The sequence below is a fragment of the Eriocheir sinensis genome, unplaced genomic scaffold (assembly GCF_024679095.1).
Source record: "Eriocheir sinensis breed Jianghai 21 unplaced genomic scaffold, ASM2467909v1 Scaffold265, whole genome shotgun sequence".
Classification (NCBI taxonomy): domain Eukaryota; kingdom Metazoa; phylum Arthropoda; class Malacostraca; order Decapoda; family Varunidae; genus Eriocheir; species Eriocheir sinensis.
The window spans coordinates 116,696-130,929 of NW_026111571.1; the positions used below are offsets into that span (position 1 = coordinate 116,696).

General features: G+C 45.3%; 1 protein-coding gene across 1 annotated transcript in view; it reads right to left on the bottom strand.

Annotated features, from left to right (window-relative positions):
* Positions 1–14,234, bottom strand: part of LOC126991365 (nephrin-like) — a 175,526-nt gene that overhangs the window by 11,607 nt on the left and 149,685 nt on the right. The window contains exon 14 of the mRNA XM_050850124.1: positions 12,205–12,414. Within this exon, the coding sequence (XP_050706081.1) occupies positions 12,205–12,414 (210 nt within the window). The remainder of the gene's footprint in view (positions 1–12,204; positions 12,415–14,234) is intronic.

Genomic DNA, 14,234 nt, shown 5'->3' on the forward strand with positions numbered 1-14,234 from the left:
TCTTTCTCTCTTTTCATTCCTTTGCCTTCACAGTCCAAATTTTCACTTCATTGATGTTTTTTTGTCTTTGTTTTTACTTTATTACGAACTATTTATTTATTTCTCATTATTTACCAATTATTCTTTCGCTTTCCTCTCCACACTTTCGCCTCGCCTGATTGATTTTTTGTTTCTCTTCGAATTATTAGTTTTGAGAGACATTTAGATTTTTTTATATTATTTTTCCTTCCTCTTTCATATTCACATTTTTCCTTTCGTCAGCGGCCTAACCAATCTCTTACTCTCGTCCTCCTCCTGCTCTTCCTCCTCCTCTTCCTCCTCCTCCTCCACCCTGAGAGCCCTGCCGTATGAAGAACGACTCAGGCGACTTAACCCGGTGGTGGTAGCAGCGGGCATCATGATTCTTAATGGTCCCTCTAAGCGAGAAAAATGAGAAAAAATCACCCCTCACACAAACCATTTCATAATATATATATCAAAGCATTTGTGATCAGATTATGTATATATATCATCTATTTTGGGGGGGTTAATCATGGCACAAATTTGTCCCGTCGCTGCTACACGGTAAAGCCACAAATTTGGCCCGTCGCTGCTACACGGTAAAGCCACAAATATGGCCCGTCGCTGCTACACGGTAAAGCCACAAATATGGCCCGTCGCTGCTACACGGTAAAGCCACAAATTTGGCCCGTCGCTGCTACACGGTAAAGCCACAAATTTGGCCCGTCGCTGCTACACGGTAAAGCCACAAATTTGGCCCGTCGCTGCTACACGGTAAAGCCACAAATTTGGCCCGTCGCTGCTACACGGTAAAGCCACAAATTTGGCCCGTCTCTGCTACCGGGTTAATCTCTTCACGCTGGGAAAGATACGCCTAAGGGGGATATGATTCAGGTCTTCAAGTACCTAAAGAACTACAGTAACGTCGACAAATTTGAGCTACAGACCAACCCAAGCTCTATAGAAAAACGGCCTCCCCATTCAAGCGAAGCAATATAGACATTGGTAGGAGTTTCTTCTCTAACCGAGTCATACGCCATTGGAGCCTATGTCTATATATACCAAGTCAAGCCACTATGCTTCAAAACTGCGACCGGTACGCGCAGGAGGCGGTTTTGGGGCGGAGCAGTGGGATGACGTTATTTGGAGCTAAAAAAAAAATTACCCGCCAGTTCAGGGGTGACTAAAGTTGGGGCCGTATGTGCACTCTGGATGTGCATTCTCGCCTCCTTTCACAGCGCGTTCAGGCAAGCCACTGACGAAAAGAAATATGTCTTTTTATTGTGCTATTGCGTGACTGTAATTCCAATGACTACAAACGGCGGTGTGGGGTGTGAGGGAGGGCATGATGAAGTGATTGATTTAAATTAGTCCGCCTTTCTTCGTTTTCTATAAATCCCTGTTTCTACATTCTCTAGTTTGGCTCCAAGCAGTGTCACGCATAAACCACGCCTCGGCCGTGTCTCCTCCCACAAACCTGCGTATGACTTGACTTGCTGTATATATAGACTTAGATTGGAATAACTCTCAGCCGAAGTAAGAATTGCAGAAACCATCAACATCAAAAACCGCATCGACAGGAGTAAATTCAACGTACGCCCCGAAGTGCTTTGATCTGCTCTGCGGCACCAAGGGACTGTCAGGCAGACCAAGGCACCACAACAAACGCGGAGATGGAGATGCTGTAGATAATGAGAGAGAGATAAATCGGAGAGGATAAAGATTAGGAAGAGGAAGAGAAAGAGGAAAAGTCAATAAAGAGAAAAGAAAAAAAGGAAAACTACAATTAATAAAGAACAGGAAATGCAAAGAGGAGGAAAAATATTCATACAAATGACTGTCAATTAGTTTCGATGTAGGCAGGCAACCTCGTAATGAGCCAATAGACGTACTGGTGCCTGTCTTTCCGTGTTTCAATGTTTTCTCCTCCTCCTCCTCCTCCTCCTCCTATCACAGCAGGCAACCTCGTAATGCCAATTGACGTCCAGGTGCCTGGCTTTCCATGTTTCAATGTTTTATTTTTCTCCTCCTCCTTTCTCCTATCACAGCAGGCAACCTCGTAACGAGCCAATAGACATCCTGGTGCCTGTCTTTCAATGTTTCAATGTTTTCTTCTTCTCCTCCTCCTCCTCCTCCTCCTCCTCCTCCTATTCACCTGCTGGTTCTGTCTTCAAACGAGAAAAAGTAATAACACATGAACACAAACATGAGAAAAAAAAAAAGGAATGATACACAAGCTTTTCAAACATAAGGCTCTTCGTCTCATCAGCTCTCCTCCTCTTACTGATAGTCTCTTACTGATAGTCGCCATGTTGCCTCTCTATCTTCTATCGCTATTTTCACGCTGACTGCTCTTCTGAACTTGCTAACTGCATGCCTCCCCCTCTCCCGCGGCCCCGCTGCACGCGACTTTCTACTCATGCTCATCCCTATACTGTCCAAACCCCTTATGCAAGAGTTAACCACCATCTTCACTCTTTCATCCTTCAAGCTGGTAAACTCTGGAACAATCTTCCTTCATCTGTATTTCCTCCTGCCTACGACTTGAACTCTTTCAAGAGAAGGGTATCAGGACACCTCTCCTCCCGAAACTGACCTATCTTTCGGCCACCTCTTTGGATTCTTTTTGGGAGCAGCGAGTAGCGGACTTTTTTATTATTGTTTCCTTTTTGTGCCCTTGAGCTGTCTCCTTTGTTGTAAAAAAAAAAATAATAAATAAATAAACAACGCCAACATAAATGCGTGACACAGAAGGAGAACACTCCTTACACAGCCACACAGAAACACACAACAACAACAACAACAACAACAACAACAACAACAACAACAACAACAAAAACATAACAAAAACACGGAGCGGACATGATATGCAAAGTTTGAAAGCGGCGAAGCGTGAACAGAAGCGGGCGGCTGTGAAAAAAAGCAATTATCAGGACCTCGATTGTGTGTGTGTGTGTGTGTGGGGGGGGGGGGGAAGGGAGGGGGGAGGTTGTGTGTGTATGTGTGTGTGTGGGAGGGGAAGACGTGTGTGTGTGAACTTGCAATAAAAGCCTAACGAAAAAAAAAAGCAAAAAAAGTCATCGGGCGCAAAACGAGGTTCATTTTTCGGCCGCCACGAGTCTATAGAAAGTTGAGGCGCGCGCTGCAAGCCAATGACAGGCGCGGTGAGAGCGGGCCAAAGCGCCATAAAAGTTGACACCCGAAAAATGTATATACTCCCCCCCTCTCTGACTCTCTACCGCCCACTACTACTACTACTGCTACTACTACTACTACTACTACTACTATTACTACTACTACTACTATTACTGCTGCTATTTTTTTTTCTTCCTTTATCTCATTTTCTTTTCTGTTCTTCGTCCTCGTCTGCCTCTTCCTCTTCTTATTTTTCTTTTCCTCTCTCTTTCTTTATTGCTCTCCTCCTCCTCTTTCTGTTCTTCTTTCTCTTTCTTCTCCTCCTCCTTCCTCTTTTTCAATCTCTTCTTTTTCTCTGATTCTCTTTCCCTTTTCCCTCCTCCTCCTCATCTTTTCCATTATCTTTTCCCTCCTCCTCCTCCTCTTCTTCCTCCTCTTCCTCTTCCTCCTTCTCTTCCTCTTTTTCATTCTCTTTTCTTTCTCATTCTCTCCCTTTTTCTTCCTCCACCTCCTCCTCTATTTTTTTCATTCTCTTTTTCCTCCTCCTCCTCCTCCTCCTCTTCCTCTGTCTCTTTCTTTTCCTCCTTTCCTCTCCCTTCCTCCTCTTTCCTCCTTTTACCGCTGCCTTTCTGCCTCTCCTCATCCTCTTACTCCTCTTCTTTTCCTCTGCTTTCACAATTCTTCCTCCTCTTTCCCTAACCTGTTCCCTTTTTCTCCATCTTCTACCTTTCTCCTCTCCCTCTCTTCCTCCTAAAGATCAGAACAGACCATGAACTCACCGAAAACACGTCCAAGATTCCAGACTACAAAAAAGCCATTTTCAATCTCGCTCGTGAGCTGCTAACCCAGACAACTTGGGAACCCATGAACTTCACTCCTGTGAGCGGCCCGTGGAACGGCTTCAAGAACAAACTCCTAGAGATAGAGAGAACAACTGTTCCCATGAAGACTAGGAGAACAAATAATGCCATAAGCCCACCATGGATGACTCCTCGGGCGATTAATTTAAAGAAGAGAAAATACAACTTGCTAAAGGAAAACAGCACTGACGAATCACGCGAACAGTACCATCAAAGCCTCAGAGCTTGCAGAACTCTCATTCGCCAGCGTAAACGCGACTATGAAAAGCAAATTGCACACGAAGCCAAGTCCAACCCAAAAATGTTCTTCACGTATATAAGAACCAAAAAGAACACAAAAAGCAATATCGGTCCCCTAAAAGATGAGGGTGACGTACTAACACAGGACAGCAGTCAAATGGTCGAAATCCTAAACAAAAACTTCGCGTCTGTGTTCACGGTCAAGAACACCCAGTCCGTATCCGAGAGCCCTACCCCACCGATGGGAATCACACCCCTCGAAATTGGCACAATCGACGAACGGGATGTGAAAAAGTACCTAGACAAACTCGAGGCAAACAAGTCCACCGGACCCGACGACTTGTCACCCAGGCTGCTCAAGGAACTCAAGCAGCAAATCCTCAAGCCACTCACCGCCATCTACAATCTGTCACTACAACAAAACAAAGTCCCAAAAGACCGGAAACAAGCGAACGTAACACCGATCTACAAAAAGGGAGACAAAAGCGTGGCACTAAACTACAGACCAATCAGCTTGATCTCAGTGGCAGGAAAAATCCTCGAGAAGATTATCAGAGACAAACTCGTTACGTTCCTTGAAGACAACAACATCATTTCCGATGCTCAGCACAGTTTCAGGAATAAGCGCTCATGCTTAATGTAAAGGCTTAGAGATTGCGAGAACTACGTTCGCCTCCAATGCCGAAAGTTCAGGATAGAAAATGATAGGTATCTCAGGAAGTGGGAAGGCAAACACTTGCTAACTTAACCTTAGGTTTATTAAATAAGTTAATAACAAACATAACTCCTCCAACACGTACAGTAGTCTAACCGTCTAGCATCCTCTCCACACAAATGACACTACCTAAATAGTAATCACATTACAGGCAGCTAAGAAAAGAGCACGAATAATCACGGGAGAGGAATGATGGAGAAGGTTAGACTTACCTGGTGCGGAGTCGTATACACGGAAGTCAATCAGGACAACCAAGGAAACACTGTGCACACAATCACCGCAAAGGTGTACAAACATCAATAATGAACTCCCCCAAACACGTAACAGTGATATAACCGTCTATTAAACCTCACCATAGTAGTTCAAGTATAGCAACAACACAGCCCTTAGGCCAACACTGTGGGGAGGTTAAATAGAACAATGTTAAAGATCACCTGGTGTGGGGTCGTGACAGTAGCACAGATGTAACTAAGCACAGCCTAAGACGAGACTACGTAGAGGCGGCAGGATAAGAGTTCCGTCCCCTCTCTATACAGCGCCTTGAATAGGCAGAGAGATAATCACTTCAGCCCACGAAACTGATGTCTTCTAAAGGAGGACCTCAGCACAGAGTGGTGTGGATGTATGTTGCCGGCAGAAGACTGGAGGTCACTGAGGATATTAACAAGACGGAGATCAGACAACACCACCGATTCTCCTCGCGGGTTCGAAGCGTGCATCGGCAATTCACGTGAAGCATCACGCGTGGATAAGTGGTAGTTACGGTGGCGTGATGTTCCTACGCCCACGGATACACACACACACACACACACACACACACACACACACACACACACACACACACACACACACACACACAGTTATGTGAGGGTTGCCGGCGGCCTTTACACTTAACCAATTTATTGGACTTCTTCTAAGGTATCTATGAAAACTGGGATAATCATATCCCCAGTGACGTTATATATCTAGACTTTCAAAAAGCCTTTGACAAAGTGCAACACGAAAGACTCCTCAAGAAACTTAAGTCGGCGGGGTTAGGCGATAATCTGACAGCGTGGATCAAAGACTGGCTCACTGGAAGAAAACAACGAGTTGTCTTAAACGGACAGGCCTCCGAGTGGCTCCCGGTCACAAATGGAGTGCCACAGGGGTTAGTGCTGGGACCCATACTCTTCATCATATATATCAACGACCTAGAACTAGGATTAAAATCCAATCTTTCAAAATTTGCCGACGACACAAAGGTGGGTGGGAAGGTCCTCACGACGGCAGACTGGGAAATTATCCAGAGAGACCTGGACCTGATCACTCGGTGGTCAGAAAAATGGCAGATGTCCTTCAACACTGCCAAATGTAAAGTAATGCATATCGGATCCAGAAACAGCAACCACACATACCACATGGGTGGCGAGCCACTACAAGTAGCGCAAGAGGAAAGAGACCTCGGGGTCACCATCAGCAGTGACTTGAAACAAACAAAACACTGCAAGTCCGCCTGTAAGAAAGCCAATACAATGCTTGGGTTCATAGCGAGGAACTTCGAATACAAGACGCCGGGAGTTATGTTATCCTTGTATAATTCGCTGGTAAGGCCCCACCTGAAATACGCCGTGCATTACTTGAGAGAGTACAGCGCAGCGCCACGAAGATGATACCATCACTGAGGACGAAGCCCTATGAAGAGCGACTCGAGCGACTCAACCTCTTCACGTTGGAAAAGAGACGACTGCGGGGAGACATGATACAAGTCTTTAAGTACCTGAACAAGCTCAGCAACGTTGATCACTCCAAACTCTTCACGCTACAAACTAACCTGAGAACAAGAAACACCGGGAAAACAATCCAAGCAAAGCGATGCAATACCGACATCGGCAGGAGTTATTCCTCGAATAGAGTGATTCGCCACTGGAACAGCCTTCCTGCAGAAGTGGTTAACGCAGAGACCATCAACTACTTCAAGAAACGGATTGATCGCCACTTTGCTGCAACGGGAGTGAACTGAACGTATCCAAGAGTAAGTACACAAGTGCTTTAATCCTTCCCTGCAAGCCACTCCATGTTTCCTTCTATCAGTTTTCATTCCATATATTCTTTCTCTCCTTTCCCTCTCCCTGTTATCCTCCTCTTTCCCTCCCTTCCGTTCTCTTTTTCCTCCTCCTTTCCCTTCCTTCCCTTCCCCTTCTTCCTTCCCCTTCTCCCTGAACAATACTGCTAACAACACTGAGGTCACGTGACGGAAAAAAAATAACCCGCAAAATCATATAGGTCCATAACGGAAGAATTTTGGTTTAGGCCTACGTATGGAGCAAAAAATAATGTGCCTATGTAAAAAAAATATATCTAGTGAATAATGAATATCAGTAATAAGACTTGCAGATTAGAGAGTATATATATGTCCGAGTGTTAATGAAAATACGTAAAAAAAATTATATATATGAAAAGTAAACAACGAATGAGTATTAATAAAATTAGAATATGTATATAGTGCTAAGCTCCTTACTTCCCTTCTTCCTCCTTTCCTCCCTCCCTTCCTTCTTTTCTCTCTCTCTCTCTCTCTCTCTCTCTCTCTCTCTCTCTCTCTCTCTCTCTCTCTCTCTCTCTCTCTCTCTCTCTCTCTCTCTCTCTCTCTCTCTCTCTCTCTCTCTCTCTCTCTCTCTCTCTCTCTCTCTCTCTCCTCTTTCTTCCTTCCTTTTTTCTCTCCTTCAATTCCCCTCCTTCTATTCCTTCTCTCCCTCCCCCCCCACACTCACACGTCCTCCCTTCCTCCCCTACACACACACACAAACACACACACACACACACACGCACAACAACCAAACAGCCGTAACGGAACACTTTTACTGCCCTCAAACTCTTAGCCTTCACACGCACACTCGTTAAAGACAAAGTTTTCGAACGAGTTGCCGATAAAAGCGAGGAGGAGGAGGAGGAGGAAAAGCGGCTATTAGTAAGCTTGTCGACATCTCACAGTGCTAAGAAATGATCTGAAGAGGAAGAGGAAGAGGAGGAAGAAGAGGAGGAGGAGGAAGAGGAGGAGGAGGAAGAGGAGGAGGAGGAGAGAGATGGATGAATAAAGAGGCTCTCACACATTCCCGGTCCCGGTCGCGACCGTCCCTGATGACTCCCGATAAGCCGGTCGCCGGTCGACCGGCTGTAAGATCGGGGATTGTCAGCGGCAGACCGCAGGTCTACCGCCGGTCGACCCTGAGGACCGTAGACGCAGCCGACCACCGCCGGTCAACTTTAACATTTTCAAAGATATCGGCGATGCGCCCGGTCGACCGGTGGTGTCGAAAAATGTCGTCGGTCGACCGGCGGTCAACCGGTGGTCAACCGCGGACACCCATGGCAGACCGGCGCCAGACCGGCGGTAGACCGCGAGTGAACACCTGTGTCTGACCTGGGGATTAGCAAGGGAGGCAGGAGGAAAACGAGAACAGAGGAACAGAGGAGAGATAAAGGAGGAGGATGAAAGAGAGAGAGGAGATATAGAGAGAGAGAGAGAGAGAGAGAGAGAGAGAGAGAGAGAGAGAGAGAGAGAGAGAGAGAGAGAGAGAGAGAGAGAGAGAGAGAGAGAGAGAGAGAGAGAGAGAGAGAGAGAGAGAGAGAGAGAGAGAGAGAGAGAAAGGACTGGAAGGAGGAACAGGTGGGAGGGAGTGAGGAAGAGAGAGGGAGTGCGGAAGCTAGAGGGAAGGGTGAAGGAGAGTGAGGAAGGAAGGGAGAGGATGGAAAGAGATGAAAAAAAGTAAGGAAGAGGAATGGGTGAAAGGAGAGAGAGAGAGAGAGAGAGAGAGAGAGAGAGAGAGAGAGAGAGAGAGAGAGAGAGAGAGAGAGAGAGAGAGAGAGAGAGAGAGAGAGAGAGAGAGAGAGAGAGTGTTTTATGCACACGAATGAATTTAGGTATGAAGCTGTTTATGAGGTAATTATAAATATATGAAAATGCAAAGAAAGTGTTTGCTCGTCAATGTGCTGCAGGTCTGCCGCCGGTAGGCCGGCGGTCTACCGCCGACTGACCTGCTGCAGTCGCCGGTCGGAGAAATCGAAAATCGTATATGGTCGCCGGTCTACCGCCGGTAAACCGCCGGCTTACCGGTGGTAAGCCGCCGGTCTACCGCAGGCAGACCGGCAAGCCGCCGGTCCCAGGATTATCGCCTATTTTGTAGGCCGTCAGGTCCCGATCGGCTTATCGGGAGTCATCGGGGACGATCGGGACCGGGACCGGGAATGTGTGAGAGCCCCTTAAGGGTATGGGGAATCAATTATGGGTAAGGGGAAGAAGGAGGAGGAGGAGGAGGAGGAGGAGGAGGAGGAGGAGGAGGAGGAGGAGGAGCAGGAGGAGGAGGTGGAGGAAAAGGAAGAAGATAAGGAGGAGTGAGGAAATGTGAACAGTTGAGGAGGAGGAGGAGGAGGAGGAGGAAAAGGAAGAAGATAAGGAGGAGTGAGGAAACGAGAACAGTTGAGGAGGAGGAGGAGGAGAATGAGAAGAAGGAGGGGGAGATGAAAAGCTGAAAACATGGAAGAGTAGGCAACAGAAAGTACACTCGCTTTAACGTGGTTGCCAGCTTCAGTGATTTAAAGCAGAGAACAGATTGAAGCACTTAATATGCGAACTTTTGGTAAGGATTATTTCACTCCTGAAGCAACGAAGTGACTGTCAAGGCTTTCTAAAAACGAGGTAAACCTTTTTCCCTACCTCATCTTACTGATAGTGTTCTACCTCTTAAACTCGGGTGCAATGTTACCTCTCTTTCTATCTTCTATCGATATTTTTCCACGCTGGCTGCTATTTTAAACTTCCTAACTGCATGCATCCACTTCTAGGTCATCCATATGCTGTCCAAATCACTTATGCAAGAGTTACCCAGCATCTTCATTCTTTCATCCCTGTACTGTCCAAATCCCTTATGCAAGGGGAGGCGGTGGCTAAACGGATAACGAGACGACCCCGCGTTCAGGAGGACGCGAGTTCAATCCCCGCCCATTGCCACCAAGCTGGGATTTTTCAGCCGCCGCCGAGTGGCTTAAAACTATCCACATGCTGTCCATAAGACCACCTATCAACCCGGACTCTAGATTCTAGGATTAAAGATGAGCTCCGGGAGGGCATATGAGCCAATGCAAGATGGCGCCACTATAAACACTCGCCTGCGCCAGAACGGGCTGGGCCGACCATCAGGCCCCACCGGGAAGAAGCCTTGGACCGACCATCAGGATCCACCGGGAAGAAGCCTACCGGCGCAATAGGCCAAGACGTAAAAAAAAAAAAAAAAGTTAACAAGCATCTTCATTCCTTCATCCCTCTACTGTCCAAATCCCTTCTGCAAGAGTTAACCAGCATATACATTCCTTCATCCCTGCACTGTCCAAATCCCTTATGCAAGAGTTACTCAACATCTTCATTCTTTCATCCCTTTACTGTTCAAATCCCTTATGCAAGACTTAACCAACATTCTCATTCCTACATCCCTGCACTGTCCAAATCCCTTATGGAAGAGGTAGCCAGCATCTTCATTCTTTCATCCCTGTACTGTCCAAAGCCCTTATGCAAGAGGTAACCAGCATCTTCATTCCTTCATCCCACTACTGTTCAAAATCCTTATGCAAGAGTTAACCAGCATCTTCATTCCTTCATCCCTGCACTGTCCAAATCCCTTATGCAAGAGTTAACCAGCAACTTCATTCTTTCATCCCTGTACTGTACAAATCCCTTATGCAAGAATTAACCAGCATCTTCATTCCTTTATCCCTGTACTGTCCAAATCCCTTATGCAAGAGTTAACCAGCATCTTCATTCCTTCATCCCTGAACTGCGCAAATCCCTTGTGCAAGAGTTAACCAGCATCTTCATTATTTCATCCCTGTACTGTTCAAATCCCTTAAGCAAAAGTTAACCAGCATCTTCATTCCTTCATCCCTGCACTGTCCAAATCCCTTATGCAAGAGTTAACCAGCATTTTCATTTCTTCATCCCTCTACTGTTCAAATCCCTTATGCAAGAGTTAACCAGCATCTTCATTCCTTCATCCCTGAACTGTCCAAATCCCTTTTGTAAGAGTTAACCAGCATCTTCATTCCTTCATCCCTCTACTGTTCAAATCCCTTATGCAAGAGTTACCAGCATCTTCATTCTTTCACCCCTGCAATGTCCAAATCCCTTATGCAAGAGTTGACCGCATCTTCATTTTTTCATCCCTATACTGTCCCAATCCCTTATGCAAGAGTTAACCAGCATCTTCATTCCTTCATCCCTGTACTATCCAAATCCCTTATGCAAGAGTTAACCAGCATCTTCATTCCTTCACCCCTGTACTGTCCAAATCCCTTTTGCAAGAGTTAACCAGCATCATGCTTTCATCCCTTCCGCTGGTAAACTTTTGAACAGCCTTCCTTTGTCTGTATTTCCTCCTGCCTACGACTTGAACGCTTTCACGAAGAGAATATAAAGACACCTTTCCAAGTGGCTTTTTTTATCTTACTTTCTGCCCCATTGAGATGCCTCCAGTGTTTTACTTTGTTCCTATCATAATTTTAAGTTAACTGTTTGGAAGAAGGCTGGTCATGTTTTAGAATAGTGGCATAAGATGATATTTGCAGTGTAATCGTAATCATAAGTGTTTCAAATGTTTCTCCTTTTCTGTAAAAAAATATATGTTTCGCAGGATGTTTGTTGCAGTGGCGGATGACTTAATTTCCAAAGTCCTGAAAGAAAATGAGTACGAGAGAAGAAGGGAAGGAAGGAAAGGAGGAGGAGGAGGAGGAGGAGGAGGAGGAGGAGGAGGAGGAGGAGGAGAAAGAAGAAGAAGAGGAAGAAGACAAAAAGAAGAAGAAAAAGAAAACGGAGAAGGAGAAGAAAAAGAAGATGAAAAAGAAGAGAAAAAAATAAAGAAAAGAAAAGAAAAAGAAAAAAAAAGGAAAAAAAAGGAAAAAAAAAAGAGAAGGAAGAGCAGGAAGAGGAGGAGGAGGAGAAAGAAGAAGAAGAAGAGGAAGAAAAAGAAGAAAAAAAAAGAAGAAGAAAAAGAAGAATAGAAGAGAAAAAATAAATGAAAGAAAAGAAAAAGAAAAAATAAGGAAAAAAAGGAGAAAAAAGGAAAAAAAAAGGGGAGGAGAAGAAAACAAGAACAAGAAGAAAAAAAGATAATGAAAAAGAAGAACAAGAACAACAATAACAAACAACAAAGAGAAAACGAAAAAAAATATATGTACAAAAAGGCGAAGGAGCAGAATTACTATAAAAAAAAAAAAAAATCGCCTTACCTGTCTGTTCGGGAGGCGCGTAACCCCCTTTGCTTCTGGAGGTCGCGGGAGACTGTCTGCCGCCCCCTCGAAAGCACCAGCGCACCCCGACCACCACCACCGCCACCACCACCGCCACCACCACTGCCGCTATAGTGACCATCATTGACAGGCCAGAACCGGGGAGGTCAATTATTTGCTCCTCTTTTGTCTCCATGACCTTCTCCTCCTCTGTGGAGGAAGAAGAGGAAGATGAAGAGAAGGAAGAGGAAAAGGAAGGGTCATGGTAGAGGGGAGGTTAGTTCTCTCCTCCTCCTCCTCTTCTTCTCCTCCTCCTTCTTCATCACTTAAAGAAGAGGAGGAAGATAGATAGATAGATAGAGATAGAGATAGAAAGATAGATAGATAGATAGATAGATCGAGAGAGAGAGAGAGAGAGAGAGAGAGAGAGAGAGAGAAGATCCGTTGTCTCCTCCTTCTCCTCCTCCTCCTCCTCTTCCTCCTCCTCCTCCCCCTCCTTTTTCGTTTGTCTCAGGCAGCCTGCAACACGAGTACAACCTGAAGACATTAGTCTCCCCCACAGCTTAGGTCACCAGTAGCTTAATTTAAGGGCAGTATTTTCCTCTTATTTCACTCTTTACTGTAAAATTTCCATGTCCCTTTCTTCCTTAAAGGCACATGGTGATCTCTTCTAACTATTTCCTGCCGGCACGATGCCGGAGGGAGAGGTGGGTGGGGAGGAGCATTCATCCATTCTATCCTGTCCTACCACACATAGAGTACTAGTAGTACCGGTAGTCGTAGGTAGTAGGTCGCCATAGACCGACAGGTCTTCTAGTGTCTGTTCTTCCTATGTATTCCTATGTATTCCTCCTCCTCCTCCTCCTCCTCTGCGGGTGAAGGAGGAGGAGGAGGAGGAGGAGAAAAACAGGAAGATAGAGAGATAACAGTTTGGTTGAGATTGTTCCTCCTCCCCCTCCTCCTTAGCCGGGAGGAAACCACACCCTGTTAGTGAGGTCAGGCCGCAGGTGTACAGTACTGAGCAAGATGTCAGGTCACCAGACCCACAGGTGAGGGGTACTGAGGTAGCAGTGAGATCAACAGCCACGCAGCTGGTTGGTGAGGTAGGGGAAATTGAGGATAGTCAGGTCTGACGCGCTATTCCAGTGAATATTCCAGTGAAACGACAGTTGATAGATGGCGCACACTCGACGAATAAATTAAACATCTTTTATGTAAATGCCCGTAGCATCATATAGAAGCGTAGCCACTTGATAACACATGCAATTACTGAAAAACCCGACTTCATTTTGATCACGGAAACATGGCTGAATATGCGCGATAAACATCACTTAGGTGAAGTAGCTATAAATGGTTACAATGCGTTTGCTAAGTGTCGCTTACACAAAAAAGGAGGAGGTGTAATAATATATGCGTAAAATAATTTAGAAGTCATTCAGCTAAGCATAGCCGAAACAGAGGCTTATGATTCATTGTATGTACAAGCAACGATCAGTAATGAAAAGTATGTTCTGGGCGTAATTTAGCGACCTCCTAAATCAAATGAAGACATTGATGGAAATCTCTACGCAGAGATAAATAGAGTAATCAGAAATAAAAATGCAATAATATGCGGTGAGTTCAATAACCCCTCCGTTAACGGAAATGCACTTTCTGGCGACAGAGAAAGCGAGAGATTAATTAACTTTGCACAAAATTCATTTCTTAATCAAACTGTTACCATGCCGACACGCGGAAATAATATTCTTGATTTAATCTTCGCGACCGATATTAATCTCATAACTGTCTGTGAGGTAGGTGAGCCATTTGCAAGCAGCGACCACAACATAATAAGATATGCTTTGGATATTGAAACAAAAGCACGAGCAAACTCACTCTTAATACCTAGTTATAGTAAAGCAAATTTAATGGACCTAAAAAGAGAACTGGCTTCAGTAAATTGGAATCATTTGCTCAACAGCGTCAGCGTTCAAGAAATGTATAATCGTTTTACTGCACAAATCACAGCGAGTGTAAATAAATTAATTCCA